We start from the raw sequence: 17,078 nt of genomic DNA, 5'->3' as shown, positions 1-17,078 counted from the left end.
CTCTACCTTCTAGGTATTGGTTCCAAGGCAGAAGAGTAGTAAGAACTAAGCAATGGGGGTTAAGTGACTTGCCCAGGGTCACACAGCTAGGAAATGTCTGAGGCCACATTTGAACCCAAGACCTCCTGTCTCTAGGTCTGGCTCCCCATCCACTGAGCCACCCAGCTGCCCTTATGTAATCCTAATGATCAAGCCTGGCCGTGAAAACTATCAGTATAAGGAGACACCTCCCACCCACTCCCCCTTAGCAGAGATCTGGGACTCTGAGGGTAGAACATTGACTATAATATCAAACTTGGTCACCGATTAGTTTTTCCACACTGTTTTTTTTCTTCTTTCCTGTTTCTTTTGTTTGCCCTATGAATAGTGATATCTTTCTGGGTGAAGGAAGAGAAAGAGATCTATTGGGAAATTAAGGTGATTTTTAAAATATATATCATTTATAACTTGTTTTAAAAAATGTTCAGACATTTTCTTCTTGGCTACCGAGGGCAGTGCCAGAAGCTTTAGGTAGGAGGAATGGAGGGGCAGATTTGGGTTTGAAGTCAAGAAAATCATTAGAGTTATCCCAGAATGGAAGCATTTCCTGAGGGAAGTTCTGACTTCCCCCTCACTGGAAGACTTCAGAAAGAGCCTCTGCCGAGAAGCACCTAAGTGGCCCGGTGGATGAAGTGCTGGGCCTAAAGTCAAGGAAGTCTCCTATCTGCCCTCAGACACTTTCGAGCTGTGTGACCCTGGGCAAGTCACTTTACCCAATTTGCCTCCATTTCCTCCTCTGTAAAGTGAGCTGGAGAACACATGGCAGGCCACCTCAGTTTGTTTTCCAAGAAAACCCTAAATGGGTTCATGAAGAATCAAAGAAAACTTAAAAATGACTCAACAACAACATGCCAAGGGAGCCCAAACCTGGGTTCCATCAGCCATGTTGGCATGGCCTAGATTGGATCCTGGTGACCAACTTTCTACTCTCCTGGGAACAACCCACTCCTTCGAGAGGTTCATCAGGAAAACAAGGGCTTTGGCTTTGGCTTTGACTATGGCCATCTGGGAAAGAGATGAAAATACAAAATGGCCCCAGGCCACTTCTTATTTATTTTTTTTTAACCCATATCTTCTGTCTTTGGATGGATACTAAATACCGATTCCAAGGCAGAAGAGCAGTAAGGGCTAGGCGATGAGGATGGAGTGACTTGCCTGTCTCCAGGCCTGGCACTGAGCCACCTAAGCCACTCTTGCCAGTCCACTTCTATGGTAAGAAGGCAGAAAAGGGTCAGAAAGTGCTAATAATCACATTATTTTTAGTCCACTCATAAAACATTATTATCTATCAGTGTTCTAACTCTGAGAATTTTGGGTAATCACTAGGAAGTTGGCATACTCTTGGAGGGAGTGGGCATAGGAGTACCAGCCTTTTCTGCCCTACTCAAAACCAGAAGTCATTAGGGAGTCTAAAGCTAAGTGGAAAGTTGACTCACAAGTTCTCCTTGGAAGGACCAAAAAAATTTTTCTTGAGTTGGCAGAGAGGCAGCTGGGTGGCTCAGTGGATGGAGAGCCAGGCCTAGAGACAGGAAGTCCTGGGTTCAAATCTAGACTCAGACACTTCCTAGCTGTGTGACCCTGAGCAAGTCACTTCACCACCACCCCTTGCCTAGCCCTTGCCACTCTTCTGCCTTGGAACCAATACCCAATATTGATTCTAAGACAGAAGATGAGGGTGTTAAAAAAAAATGTCGGTAGAGTTGACTTCATCTCACAGTCCAAGACAACAGGAAACATCCCACCATGCATTGTTTCATGAGTGTTTAAAAAATCTACCATGAAAAATAATTTCTGCTCATGCACCAACATGCAATGTAGAGAAGGGCAAGGTAGAGAAATTCTACCCAGAAATCAGTGAAATCCTTTAAATAGCTCAAGATAATAGCCAATGACTTCAGGCCAAAAAATGAGCATTGGAAGGAGAGCAAAAAATATGATGGAAAATACAGTTCAGGATTAAGAAATATAAGAGAACAAGGACTTACAGACTGCTCAGAAGCCTCCCTTTCATGTAGCATGAACACTTTCCTTTGATGAAATTTAATTTTTGCAGTGAATAAAAAAATACATCTTCATTTTAAGAATTATTAAATTTTAAAATAATTATAATAATACATCTTTAAATAAATTATTTTTTAAAAAATAAGGCAGCTAAGTGGCACAGTGGATAAAGTACCAGGCCTATAGTCAGGAAGATCTGAGTTCAAATGTGGCCTCAGACATATTCTAGCTGTGTGACCCTGGACAGGTCATTTAATTCTCTTTGCCTCAGTTTCTTCATCTATAAAATGAACTGGAGAAGGAAATGGCAAACTACTCCAATATCTTTGACAAGAAAACCCCAAATGGAGTCATATAGAATTGGCATGACAGAAAAATGACTAAATAACAGCAAAAGGGGGGGGAAATCGTGTTAACAAATACATGTAATCAAGTAAAACAAATTCCTTTGACTGTGTCCAAAAAAATATTTGTGACATTTTGCACCCAAGCCTCTCACCTCTCTGTTAGGAGGTGGGTCTTGTGTTACATTCACTGGACATGATAAACAGCAAACAATATCACACAAGAAAAGGAAATTGATAACAGCACAGAACTATGACTACAAGGAACCTCAGAGGCCATCTTGATCAACCTCACTCATTTTTTAGACAGAAGCAGAATTTGAAACCAGATCTTCTAGCTACAAAGAGAGTATTCACCATACTCTCTATTAAGAGAAAGAAAATAGCTCTTTTCCCTAATTGTTTGTGGAACAAACAGACGAGAAAGAAATTTGTAACTTCTCTTTCTGCATTCAGATCATTGCCTCGTTACAGCAAATGTCAAAATTAAGTTTCAAATTTTGAGAAAAAATAAATAGAAGAAGCTATAGCATGCAAATTACAAAAGCTCTTTCCTGACCTATTTGAATAAGTATTTGATGCTGGGAAATGGGAAGTAGATAAAGAAAAAACATTGACACCAATAACTAGCCTTTCCTACAAAAATTCCACCAATATAAAGCAGTTGCCACGAGGAAGAGGCCAAAAAGGACCTAAAAATTGCCTCGATGAGAAAATATTTAATTTTGCCAAAACAAAGAAGTGAGACCACCAAACAGTAATGCTTCTTTAGAACAGAGGTTCATTTGCAAAATGTTAAGGAGTCAGACAGTAGAAGTTTATGAACTGTATGACTTCATGGAGCAAAATAATTGCTGAAAGGGAAAATGAGTCTGCAAAAATCTTGCCATTAGACTAGCCTAAGCCAGGTCATCTCAAGATCACTTATAGATGAAAATGCAATGAGGACAGCAAATTAAAATTAATCAATAAACATTTCCATAGAATCTACTCTGTGCGAAGTGCTTTATAAATGTTTTCTCATTTGATCTTCACAACAACCCTGGCAGGTAGGGGCTATTATTTCCATTTTACAAATGAAGACACTGAGGCAAAGGTTAAGTGACTTGCTCAGGGGCACCCATCTAGGAAGGCCAAATTTTAACTCTTCTTCCTCAACCCAAGTCCAGCCACTGTGCCACCAGCTATGAGACATATAGAAGGAGGAAAAGATACAGACTCTACTCAGATTGCTAATGGGCACTCCAAGAGATAAGACTAGGGTCAGAGGCTCATAGATTTGTGTTGTATAAATCCAAATTTTCCAGAGGAGGAAACTTGGCCAAACAGGAGTTAAATGACTAACACAGGGTCACACCATTTATGTCTAAGATAAGAGTCCAGAATGATCAAAGGAAGCTACGCCCAGGGATCACTGAGTCCATCCCCCTGCTTTTGGGCAGGAGACCTCCTAGCCTTCCAGACTTTCCTCTCTCTGGCAGGTATTATCTAGTCCCGGCCAGTCTTCCCAGAATTCACCTCAAGCAGCAGGTGTGGAGAGCAAAATGCCCAGGCTGCATTTTCATTCCTCTCTAGCCTGATCTAATAAAAATGGATCCCTTGAGCATGGATGCTGAGGGAGAAGGGGAATCTTCCTTGGGAATCTCTCCCTCTGGGGCTTATCTCTTGGCCTGGGGACTATCCAAATGCCAGAAACCTTCCCTTCATTTCTGATTTGGAGCTGCTTCTGCTTCTGCTTCTGCTTTGGCATTAGGGAGCCTTCTTAAGGAAAAGTACATTTTCTATTTAGATGCTCTTTTTGAAGGGCTCCGAATGGCCCACTCCAGAGAACTGTTAATTGCCAGATAAGGAGTTTCCTATAATTAGAAAATCATATTACTTAAAAGTCACCAAGTGCCTTTTAATTTAACAGCCCAAATCCATAATCATCTCTTTTCTTTGCAGAAAATTACGATGCCAGGCTCTCACGGATAGACATCGCAAACACGCTGAGGGAGCAAGTCCAGGATCTGTTCAATAAAAAATATGGTGAGCCTTTGGGGAGGGGCCAAGAGAGAGGGATCAGAGGCTGCCTCATGCCTCATCTATTCCCTGCCACCATCTCTAACCCTTAACGTATAATAAATTACTTTGGTGCCTCCTAGAAAGGGGGGTAAGGTACCCATGTTACTCAGAAAGAGGGTAAGGAAAGTCTCCCAGATAAGATGGTGCTTCTCTTAGGAGAAAGTTCTTAAAGGCCAAATAGGAAGGAAAGAGAGAGGGAAGGAAGGAAAGAAGGAAGGAAAGAAGGAAGGAAAGAAGGAAGGAAGGAAGGAAGGAAGGAAGGAAGGAAGGAAGGAAGGAAGGAAGGAAGGAAGGAAGGAAGGAAGGAAGGAAGGAAGGAAGGAAGGAAGGGAGGGAGGGAGGGAGGGAGGGAGGGAGGGAGAGAGAAAGAGAGAGAAGGAAGGAAGGAAGGAAGGAAGGAAGGAAGGAAGGAAGGAAGGAAGGAAGGAAGGAAGGAAGGAAGGAAGGAAGAAATAGAAAGGAAGGAAGGTGGGAGAGAGAGAGGGAGGGAAGGTAGAGAGGGAAGGGAAAAAAGAAAAGGAAGGCAGGAAAGAGTGAAGGGAGGAAAGAATGAGGAAATAAAGGAAGGAAGGGAAGGTAGAAGAAGGAAGAAAAGAAGAAAGGTGGGAGAGAGGGAAAGAAGGAAAGAAAGAAAATGAAGGAAGGAAGGGAGAGAGGACATGGAACAATACCAGTTTCCATTCGTCTCCTGTCCCTGCTACATCCTCACTGCATAAGGTGACTTTTGCCTTCTCTGGCCCTCAGGTTCCTCCTCTGGTCCAAGATTACAGGCTCCTAGAATTAGAGCTGTAGGCCTCTTCCAACTGTAAATCCTACAACTTAATTGCAAGTTTTGGCAAAACACTTAACTCCTCTGAGATGCTGTCACAAAGTGAAGATATCTCATCTGGAAAAAATAACAACAATACTAATGCACTTGGCACAGTGCCTGGCACATAGTAGGTGCTCTATAAGTGCTCACTGCCTTCCCTAAAAGACACCACGGCATAGTGGCCAGAGGGCTGACCTCAGTCAGCAGGAGATTGTGAGCTCCTTGAGGGCAAGGCCTGTCTTTTGCCCTTTTATCTCCCCAGCACTTAGCACAATGCCTGGCACATAGTAGGTGCTTCATAAATGTTTATTGATTTGCTGAGCAGATTTAAGTGTCTTCTGTGACTGGCCCTGGGCCAGTCACCTCTCCTGGCAGTGTCCCTGATGACTCATTCCTCTCCAAGGAGGTCAACAGGCTGTGCCGCTTGGCCTAGAGAATGAGCTAACCACAGGGATTCTGGGTAAAACAGACAATAACAAGCAAATCCCAACCACTTCCCCAGATGTTCCTGGAAGGGCTGTCTCAGGAGAGACCCAGGCCTGTCGCCCTCACAGGGCTAGACCTGGAGGGGCCTCTGGAGCCATCTAGCCCAACCCACTCGTTTTACAGAGGAGGAAATTGAGGCCCAGTGGGATCAGAGGCTCCTGGAGCTAAAGCAGGAAGGGACCCCCTAGCCCAGCCCCTTCAGTTTATGGCATCCGTGGCACTCTGGCCAAAGATGCCCGTGAGGATCCAGAAACACGGGGCTCATCCATCCCTCTCTGCTTCTTTAGTCCGGCCTCCCCGGGGCTGTGGCCAAGACCAGAAGAGATCATGTCAGTAAAGCGCTTAGCACAGTGCCTGGCGCATAGTAGGCGCCTGCGCCTTGTTCCCGCCACCTTCCTGGCTTTGATGGTGAAGCCTGTTCTCCCCTTCGTGTTCCAGGGGAAGCCCTGGGCATCAAGTACCCCGTTCAAGTCCCCTACAAACGGATCAAGAGCAACCCTGGCTCCGTGATCATCGAGGGGCTTCCCCCCGGGATCCCCTTCCGGAAGCCCTGCACCTTCGGCTCCCAGAACTTGGAGAGGATCCTCGCAGTGGCTGACAAGATCAAGTTCACCGTTACCAGGTGCCGCCCCAGGAAGGGCCGCGGGGGGGCAAGGGGAGCCGGGCGGGGGAGGGGACGGAGAGGCCAGCGAAGGGAGCCGGTGATGCGCACGCCCTCCCCCTCCTGTACTCCCAGGCCTGCTGGGCAACCCCAGTTAAGTGGCAGCTCCGAGGTCATCAGGGAGAGAAATGGACTGCGAAAGGCAGTCTCTCGCCTGTCCCCCATCAGCCTCCGGGGAAGGCTCCCAGGAAGGGAGGAGGCGGGCGAGGGAGATGCATTCTGGGAGCGGCCCCGGGACAGGCCTGAGGCCTGGCGGCCTCCTGTTTCCCCTTCCAAGAGTCTCCGTTTGTCTGTCCCTTCAGAAGGTCCGTCAGGCCCAGCCGCTCCCCTGCGCCTCGCGTTAGACACGGTCTGACTCGGTCTTTGATTTCTCTTTCAGGCCTTTCCAAGGACTCATCCCCAAACCAGGTAAGAGCGCCCGGCCGTCACGGCCCGCTTTGGAAGTGCTTGCTGAGGGCTCAAAGGCCTCCTGCCTCGCGGTCTGATGTGGGGGATGCTCGATCCGAGTCGCCGGAGGGGGATCCCCGAGGGGCCCCGCAAAGCCTCGAGGGGGGGTGCTGGCCTCGGACCCTTCCTGGCTGTGTGGCCCTGAGCCAGTCATTTTACCCAGCTGCCTGGCCCTTCCCGCTCTTTGGCCTTCACCAATACGCGGTCTCAGTTCTAAGACAGAAGGGAAGGGTTCAAAAGCAAACTGATGAAGCCTCCTCCGAAGGGCCGACGGTCTGTCTGTGGGTGTGTGTCCTCCTGGCCCCCCGCCGAGGCGCCTCCCTCTGACTGGGCAGAGGAATGAAGGGCTCCCGTGGGCTTGGGGGGCCCATGCGTCAGCCCTGGAAAAGGGGGGGTTCCGTGATTGGGGGGATTCCAGACGGAGTCTGGGACAAGCCGCGGTTAGACTATTCCTCAAAGGTTTGTAGCTGTCTTGCTTCCGGGCCGTGGCGGCCCACAAAGTGTTGCGGGGGGGGTCCGGCTTGAATGCCCGGATAAGGGCTATTTGCAGCGTTATTGCCAGCCTCCGAGGAAGCGAAGGAAGGCTGGGAGGCCCCAGCCCGGCCGCTCGTCCCGGATGTTCTCCAGATGGGAAGTGTCGGCCTCCTTCGGTGGTTTGTGGTTGTCTTCCCAGAATGCCTCTTAATCGCTTGACAACACTTTAGCCTCCTCCGCAAAGGAAGAACATCCAGAATGTCACACTGAGCGCACCCGAATGGTCCGTCTAGTGGTGGGTTCTCTCTGAGAGGAGAAAGATGGCTTCGGGCAAGTCAAGATGGCGGCCATCGGGAGGCAGCTGGGGGCAGGCCCGGCGGAGAGTCAGAAAGGCCCGGGGCCACATGTGGCCTCCGCAGCTTCCACGTGGCCCCTTTGACTTAGAGCTGGTGGGAGGACATAAAGTAGGGGGTCAAAAAAGAAGATGGCGGCCATCCAGGCCTTGGACCTCGTCCTCCCCTCTCTCAGCTTAGTCCATCCTGTCCCCACAGCGAGGGCAGAAGGTATCACACGCTCAACTCTGGAGGCCCACTAGGCCCCCTCAGCCACCTTCTTTATAGAAAACCAGGAAGTCAAGTGACTCTCCAGCATCACCCGGCTCTGAGTCAGAGGCAGGAGCTGAGCTCAGGCATAAAGCTGGGAGACACAACCCGATTTAGACCGAAAGGATGCTTCGGGGCTCCAGTTCTGCCTCTGCTTCTTATTCCTTGCTGCGTGCGACCTTAGGCGAGTGACTCCATTTCCCGGCCTCTTGTCTCCTCGTCTAGAACGCCAAAATGTGGGCCTGGATGACTGCGGAGCTCTCTCCGGCTCTCCTCTTACCCACACATAAGCTGTCCTCAAATGTGTTTGCTTTGGGAATAAGCGTGTAAAGAGAAATCGCATTCACCCCCTGAAGAAGCTGAGGCTGGGCAGAGGCGTGGGGGGGGGGGCGGGAGGGGGCAGCAGAGGAGAGCAGGCTGGAGATCTGGAAAGATGTGTGTCTGTCTGTCTGTGTGACCGTGCGTGACTGTGAGTGTGTCTGTCTGTGCGAAGGTGTGTACATGTGTGTCTGTGTGTGACCATACGTGACTGTGAGCATGTCTGTCTGTGCAAAGGTGTGTACGTGTGTGTCTGTGTGTGACTGTGAGCGTGTGTGTCTGTCTGTGCAAAGGTATGTACGTGTGTGTCTGTGTGTGTGACCATACATGACTGTGAGCGTGTCTGTCTGTGTGAAGGTGTGTACGTGTGTGTCTGTGTGACTGTGAGTGTGTCTGTCTGTGCGAAGGTGTGTACGTGTGTGTCTGTGTGTGACCATACGTGACTGTGAGTGTGTCTGTCTGTGCAAAGGTGTGTACGTGTGTGTCTGTGTGTGACTGTGAGCGTGTGTGTCTGTCTGTGCAAAGGTATGTACGTGTGTGTCTGTGTGTGTGACCATACGTGACTGTGAGCGTGTCTGTCTGTGTGAAGGTGTGTACGTGTGTGTCTGTGTGTGTGACCATATGTGACTGTGAGCATGTCTGTCTGTGCAAAGGTGTGTACGTGTGTGTCTGTGTGTGACTGTGAGTGTGTGTGTCTGTCTGTGCAAAGGTATGTACGTGTGTGTCTGTGTGTGTGACCATACGTGACTGTGAGCGTGTCTGTCTGTGTGAAGGTGTGTACGTGTGTGTCTGTGTGTGTGACCATATGTGACTGTGAGCATGTCTGTCTATGCAAAGGTGTGTACTTGTGTGTCTGTGTGTGTGACCATATGTGACTGTGAGCATGTCTGTCTGTGCAAAGGTGTGTACGTGTGTCTGTGTGACTGTGAGTGTCTGTCTGTGCGAAGGTGTGTACGTGTATGTCTGTGTGTGTGACCATACGTGACTGTGAGCATGTCTGTCTATGCAAAGGTGTGTACTTGTGTGTCTGTGTGTGTGACCATATGTGACTGTGAGTGTGTCTGTCTGTGCGAAGGTATGTACGTGTGTGTCTGTGTGACTGTGAGCGTGTCTGTCTGTGCAAAGGTGTGTACGTGTATGTCTGTGTGTGACTGTGAGCGTGTGTGTCTGTCTGTGCGAAGGTGTGTACGTGTATGTCTGTGTGTGTGACCATACGTGACTGTGTGTCTGTCTGTGCGAAGGTGTGTACGTGTATGTCTGTGTGTGACCATACGTGACTGTGAGCATGTCAGTCTGTGCAAAGGTATGTACGTGTGTGTCTGTGTGTGTGACCATACGTGACTGTGAGTGTGTCTGTCTGTGCAAAGGTGTGTACGTGTGTGTCTGTGTGACTGTGAGCGTGTCTGTGCGAAGGTGTGTATGTGTATGTCTGTGTGTGACTGTGAGCGTGTGTGTCTGTCTGTCTGTCTGTGTGACTGTGTGACCATACGTGACTGTGAGCATGTGTGTCTGTGTGAAGGTATGTACGCGTGTGTGTGTGTGTGTGTGTGTGTATGTGTGTAAGGTAAACATTACCCAATTTCCCAAGTTCCAAATCCATGAAGTCTGCATTAGGGAAGTCTTGGTGTCTTGACAAAAAGGAGTGTGGACTGTGTCTGGGCTTGTTCTGGCTCATCGCTGGCCCCCAGCGCCATCACGAAGAAGCTGGTCTGTGCCCCATCTCCAAGCGCCTTAACTGTCATGAAGAAGGAAATGGCCAACCACTCCATTAACTGCCAAGAAAACCCTAAACCCTGCTTGCCTCAGTTTCCTCAACTGTCAAATGAGCTGAGGACATGGCTCCAATATCTCTGCCAAGAAAACCCCAAACCCTGCTTGCCTCAGTTTCCTCAACTGTCAAATGAGCTGAGAAGGAAATGGCTCCAGTATCTCTGCCAAGAAAACCCCAAACAGGGTCATGAAGAGTCCGACATGATAGCTATGACTGAACAACAGACAAAGGGGACAGACGGCCTCCCTTCCCTCGGGGAGATGCCAACCTCCCTGACTGAACAAGACTCGCCTATATGAGCAGATGGGGGACCAGCCCACCGAGGGCTTGAGTTTTGTGGTCCAGACTGTCACTACTATTGGGAAATAGATGTGAAGCCTTTGTGGGCTTCCATTACCTGCTCTAAGTCTCAGTTTCCCCATCTGTAAAGAGGACAGCCTAGAATTGAAAGATGAATCTAGAGCCAAAGGGGGCCTTAGAGGTTATTAGTTCAACCCTCTCATTTTATAGATGAGAAAACGGAGGCCCTAGACATTAAGTGACTTGCCCAAGGTCATGCAGTAATAGAGCTGAGATTCGAACCCAAGTCCTCTGATTCCAGTCATTGGCCTTTTCTCCACTTCCCCGTGTCCTGAGCTGTCGGGACCTGTGAGAAGAGTTCGGCAAAGCCTTGGAGCTGGAAGAGGCCTTCTAAGACGCCATCTAGTCCAACAGACTCATTTTACAGATGAGGGCGCTGAGGTCAGTCAATGACTGTTTACGCCAGGGCTCAGCCACCTTCCTAATGGACACAGCAAGAGGAAGCCCGTGGCCCAAGGGCTCTCGAGCCAAGGCCATTTAGAAACAACAAATAGCTAGTATCTGCCTTGGTCCTCCCCTCACGTCTTCTCTCCACCCATTTCTGTTCTTTTGTCGTTGCTGTTGTAATTCAGTCATGTCCAATTCTTGGGGTTGTCTTGGCAGACACACTGGAGTCGTTGGCCATTTCCTTCTTCAGCTCATGTTATGGGTGTAGAAACAAAGACAAACAGGGTAAAGTGACTTATCCAGGGTCACACCGCTAGTATGTGTCTGAAACTGGATTTGAACTCAGGAAAATGCAACTTCCTGACTCCAGGCTGGACATTCTGTCCATTGCACCGCCTCACCGCCCTGCACCTTTCCTACATACTCTCGGAACACCCAGGGACAAAGGCTATTGGTAACCCTCTCCCCATCCTCCTCACGGTGGCCCAAACCCCTTTCCCCTATCCAAAGCCAGAAAGTGGAGGCAGCTGGGTGGCTCAGTGGATGGAGAGTTATTTTAATTTCCACATACATTTTCTGAAGTTATACAATACAAATTGTCTCCCTCCCTCTCTTCCCTTCCCCTCCTGGAGATGGTAAGCACTTTGATCTGGGTTATACATGTATTATCATGCAAAACATTTCCATACTCAATTACATTTTTTAAAAAACCCTTCCTTCTGTCTTAGCATCAATACTGTTTATTGGCTCTAAGGCAGAAGAGCAATAAGAGCTAGGCAATGGGGGTGAAGTGACTTGCCCAGGGTCACACATCCAGGAAGTATCTGAGACCAGCTTTGAACCCAGGACCTCCTATGCCTGGCTCTTAATCCCCTGAGCCACCTAACTGCCCCTCCCAATTACATTTTATTCTAGTTCCAGAGTCAGGCAGCCTAAGGGCCACATGTTTGATACTTCTTCTGTAGACAAAGGAAGTAAGATAAGCCAATAGGCCCATCTTTCATCCTTTTATCCAAAGTCATTTTAGAATTCTGAGCCTGCTGCATTAGACAAGAGCACAGTTAGTCATATTCAATACCAGTTAGATGCCTTGACCCATCTTGAGGTCATTAATGGCTAAATATCACCTCGGAGCATGATCTGTGGTACAGTATTCCTGGGATCTAGCTTTGGGATGTTGATTGTACAAAAAGCCAGTTTTAGATTTGTTGGGGGGGGGGGCGGGGTTAAGTGTCCTGACAATTAAAGCTGTCCCAAGGTGGAATGTTTTGCCTTGATAGATGAGTTTCTAGTAAGTGGATGGGAATGACCTGTTTATTGGACATTGGAAAAGGAGAATTCCTTCTCAAGTGCCAGGTTAGACTAGGTAGTATCTGAAGTCATTTCCAGCTCTGTGACTCCCATTAAGAAGGTGATTCAAGATCCCCAATTGGAATTTGAAGGAAGTAGCTTCATAAAGCTTAATGAAGTGCATGTGCATTTCCCTGTCCTAACTGTCTTCTCTCCTTAGTCAGAAAAATGAGTTGTTAAGGATTCTGGGAATGAGATTTATCAGAGTGAAAAGATAGGGATTGAGCAGGGTGGGTGTTGTTTTTTCCTGAGTGTTTTGGTCTTAAAATGTATCAAGTTATATTTCTACATCATTAATAATAGAAAGTGCTTATAGAATACCTCTCCACCTCAGATACTTACCAGGCATATCATCTTCAATGAGTCAGTTCCCTTCTGGACCTCAGTTTCCCTTGCTGTAAAATGAAGAGGTTGAAGGTTCTTTTAGGTCCTGGTAGTCAATAGAATAGAATCTATGCTCAGCCCCCTAGCTTTTAGCCTTCTTCTCTGTGTCATGGATAAGAGGATAGATGGTGTACTCATTCCATTTGCTGATAATACAAAGCTGGGAAGATGAGCCGAGCCCTCCAGAGGAGAGTCAGAATCCAAAAAGATATTGGCAGTCTCAAGCACTGAGCTGGCTGGACGATCAGTGGATCAATGGAGAGTCCTGCTCTTGGGCTCAAAAAATCAATGGCCGCCGGGATAAGATGGAGGAGCTGTGGTTAGTGAAGAGTTCCTCTGAACTGAAAATATCACAGGCTTTTATTGGGCTGGATGTTAAATAGGAGCCAAGAGGGAGATTCAGCAGCCAAAAAGCTTAGGAGCTCTCGAGCTTCATGAAGAGGAACGTGACCGCCGGTACTAAGGAGGGGTTAGATAGTCCCTCTGGAGCTGGTCCCCTTGTCAGGCCACCCCGGGATACTGGGTTCAGCGCTGGGCGCCATGTTTTAGGGGAAGCAGGAAAAGGGGAGAGTGCGCAGAGGAGCACAGTAAGGATGGAAGCGCGCTTCGAGGTCATGCCACATGAGGACACATTCCAGAAACCGGAAATGTTTAGAAGAAAAGGCTTATGACTGTCTTCAAGTACTTAAAGGGGTTATTAAGGGAGAACAGCTGAGCTGGGCTCTATTTGTCCCTGAGGGCAGAGCTAGGAACAGTGATGGAAAGTGCAAAAAGCCAAATTTAGGCTCAACTTCCAGAAAACTTTGTCCTAATGCGAGCCATCTAAAAGGAGGATGGGGGTGGGGGTGAGGGGCGCAGCTGGGTAGCTCAGTGGATGGAGAGCCAGGCATTGGAGGTCCTGGGTTCAAATCTGCCCTCAGACACATCCTAGCTGTGTGACCCTGGACAAGTCACTTGATCCCCATTGCCTAGCCCTTACCACTCTTCTGCCTTGGAGCCAATACATAGTACTGATTCTAGGATGGAAGATGAGGGTTTAAAAAAAAAAAGTAGGATGAGGGGCTTCTCCATCCCTGGAGTTCCTCCAGCCAGGGCTGCTCTCGAGGGGGGCCTGTTCCCCTTGGGTTCACTGGAAGCCCATTGGGTCCTCCCCAACCCTCATCAGTTCTGTGGATCTGGGCACGCGGGAGCAGGCCGGACAGGCCCGCCGTGAACTCCTCGCCAAGTCCAGCACGTAAGGGAGGGAGCATGGAGGAGGCTGGCAGGCTAGTCTCCAGTCAGGAAGGTCCGGGTTCAAATCTAGCCTCGGACAGTCTGGGCAAGTCATTTGACCCGTTTGCCTCCGTTTCCTCATCTGTCAAATGGGGGTCATCCCAGCGCCTGCGCCTCAGGGTTGTTGTAAGGATCGAAGGAGAAAACGTTTGTAAGGTGCTTCCCAGGATGCGGATGCTCCGTAGGCACGTCTCCTCCCTCCTCCCTTCCCCACTGGCCCAGGGGGAAGGACCCCGGCCTGCTCTCTGCTCGGGATCACCTCATCCTCCCAGCCTCAGGCCTCTGGTGCGGGGCTCAGAGGGGATCCCCGGGCCCAAGGGTCTGCCCATCCCCCTTCAGTACGGACGCTGGGGCGGCCTACTCTACCACGGCACAATCTTTCTCCTTGATCTCTCACCGTGTTTGACCTAGAATCGCATTTACTGTAAAAGGCACCAAAGCGGGTGGCTAAGTGGATGGAGAGCCAGGCCTGGCGTGGGGAGGTCCTGAATTCAAATGTGGCCTCACCCCAAAGTGCCTAGGCCGGATCACTCTTCTGCCTTGGCACCACTATCTAGGGTTAGCCCTTAGATGGAGAGTCTGAGGAGGCGCTTTGAGTGGGGGGGCTCTGTGGAGAGAGCCACGCCAGGAGGTCACGGGTTCCAATCTGGCCTCAGACACTTCCTAGCAGGGTGACCCTGGACCTGTCACCTCTCCCCCATGGCCCAGCCCTAGACACTCTTCCATTAGAGAACCAATATGAAGACAAGATGTAGGTTGAAAAAATAAAACAGAATAGAATAAAAGGAGCCCACCATCATTAAGACAGAAGATGGGCCTATGTAGGGGTTGGGGTTTGGGTTTATTAGGCGACTGTCCCAAAAGGAAGACTATGGAAGCAGGTTTTGAGTGCTCAGCCAGGAGGGGGGAGGGAACAGGAGAGCCACCCTATGAATCATGGGACCTTGGGAAATTTTTTAAAATAAAATTTAAAAATCAAGCAAAATAATATGTAAAACCCAATGGAATTGCTCATCGGCAAGGGGATGGGGTGGGAGGAGGGGAGGGAAAGAACATGAATCCGGTAACCATGGAAAAAGATTCCTAATTCACTAAATAAACTTTAAAAAAATAAAGTACAATAAAATAATTTAAATTTAATTTTTTCTATTAAAATTTTTAAAAATAATTAAAATTAATAAAAATTAAAAAGACAGGTCAGGGTTTTAAAAATAAAATCAACCTGGCTGGCCCCTACAAAGGCCCTGCAAAGGATGATGGGTAGAATGTTGTGGGCCAGAGAACAGCCAGTGGGCAGGTTTGGCCTTAACAGAACATGTGTGAGGGAGAGGATTGGTGTTGTTCAGGCATGGCTGACTCTTCCTGGCCCTCGTCTGAGGTTTTCTGGCAGACATACTGGAGTGGTTTGCCCTGCCCTCCTCTAACTCATTTGACAGACAGGGAAACAGAGGCCAGCAGGGTTGGAGGTTTTCTTGGCAGGGATGCCTGAATGGTTTGTCATTTCCATCTCTAGCTCATTTGACAGATGAGGAAACTGAGGCAGAGTAAAGTAACTTGCCCGGGGTCATTTAGCTAGTAAGCCTCTGCAGTGGTTTGCCATGTCCTTCTCCAGCTCATTTGACAGATGAGGAAACTGAGGCTAACAGGGCAAAGTGACTTGTTTAGGATCACACAGCTAGCAAATATGTGAGGCTGGATTTGAACTCAGGAAGATGAGTGATCCTGACTCCAAGCCCTGCACACCTCAGCTGCCCCATGTAAGGGGGGGAAGGAGAGGAAATTGTTTTAAAAACTGGGCTGGAGCCTCTGGGAAGGCCTTTAAATGTGAAACAGAGAAGTTGGTCTTCTATTAGAACAAGATCTGGTGACTTGCCTCCTTTGGGTAATGTGTGGTGAAGTCTGTGTTCCCTTCTCAAAATCAGTTTTTTTTAAATTTTATTATTATTTTTTTAAATTTTATTTAATTAAGAAAAAGTTTCCATGGTTACATGATTCATGTTCTTTCCCTCCCCTCCTCCCACCTCCCTCCTGTAGCCAACGAGCAATTCCACTGAGTTTTTACATCACATTTTTTCATATATAAAATAAAATTCAGGGCTAGCTCAGTGGCTAGAGATCCAGGCCCAGAGATAGGAGGTCCTGGGTTCAAATCTGCCCTCAGACATTTCCTAGCTGGTTGACCCTAGTCAAGTCACTTAACCTCCCAATGCCTAGCCCTTACCCCTCTTCTGTCTTAGAAACAATACACAGTAATGATTCTAAGACAGAAGAGAAGGGTTTGAAAAGAAATAAAAATAAAGTACACAGGATTACAAATGGAACCAATTGTGTCAAGATAGCTAGTTTTCTTCATTTATTCCAGTGACAAATTTACACATAAGTTCTCCAAGGTTACATGATTCATATTGTCTCCCTCCCCTTTCCAGTAGCTGACAGGCAATTCCACTGGGTGCCACATGTCTGATCACTCGAAACCTGTTTCTGTATTATTCATTTTGTCACAGAGTCACCTTATAAAACCAAAATCCCAAATCATATGCCCATATAAACAAGTGATGAAGTCTGTGTTTTCTTCTGGATTTCTACTCCCACAGTTCTTTCTCTGGAGGCGGAGAGCATTCTTGGTCCTAAGTCCCTCAGGATTGTCCTGCATCCTTGTATTACTGTTAGTAGCAAAGTCTATCACCGTTGATTATCCCATAATATTGCTGTTACTGTGTAGAATGTTCTCCTGGTTTTGCTCCTCTCTGCATCACTTCCTGGAGGTCGTCCCAGTTCACATGGAATCCCTCCAGTTCATTATTCCTTTCAGCACAATAGTATTCCGTCACCATCAGATACCACAATTTGTTCAGTCATTCCCCAATTGAAGGACATCCCCTTATTTTCCAATTTTGTGCCACCCAAAAAGCACAACTATAAACATTTTTGTACAATCAGGTTCATCCCCATTTTTTTTTTATCTCTTTAGAATACACACCTAGTAGTGCTATGGCTGGATCAAAGGGCAGGCAGTCTTTTAAAGCTCTTTGGACATAGTTCCAAATTGCCTTCCAGAATAGTTGGATCAGTTCACAACTCCACCAGCAATGCATTAGTGTCCCAATTTTGCCACATCCCCTCCAGCATTTATTACTTTCCTTTGCTGTCATGTTAACCAACCTGCTAGGTATGAGGTAACACCTCAGAGTTGTTTTGATTTGCATTTCTTTCATCAGGAGGAATTTAGAACCCTTTTTCATGTGATTATTGATAGTTTTGATCTCTTTCTCTGAAAACTGCCTATTCATATCCCTTCCCCATTTGT

At 47.8% G+C, this 17,078-nt stretch overlaps 1 protein-coding gene across 3 annotated transcripts in view; it reads left to right on the top strand.

Moving 5' to 3' along the window:
- Positions 1-17,078, top strand: part of GTF2IRD1 (GTF2I repeat domain containing 1) — a 79,643-nt gene that overhangs the window by 25,381 nt on the left and 37,184 nt on the right. For all 3 annotated transcript variants that reach the window (XM_056819752.1, XM_056819751.1, XM_056819750.1), the window contains exons 9-11: positions 4,329-4,412; positions 6,184-6,367; positions 6,786-6,814. In XM_056819752.1, the coding sequence (XP_056675730.1) occupies positions 4,329-4,412; positions 6,184-6,367; positions 6,786-6,814 (297 nt within the window). The remainder of the gene's footprint in view (positions 1-4,328; positions 4,413-6,183; positions 6,368-6,785; positions 6,815-17,078) is intronic.

Source organism: Monodelphis domestica, chromosome 2 (genome assembly GCF_027887165.1).
Source record: "Monodelphis domestica isolate mMonDom1 chromosome 2, mMonDom1.pri, whole genome shotgun sequence".
NCBI lineage: Eukaryota > Metazoa > Chordata > Mammalia > Didelphimorphia > Didelphidae > Monodelphis > Monodelphis domestica.
This window is presented reverse-complemented; position numbering and strand designations above follow the sequence as displayed.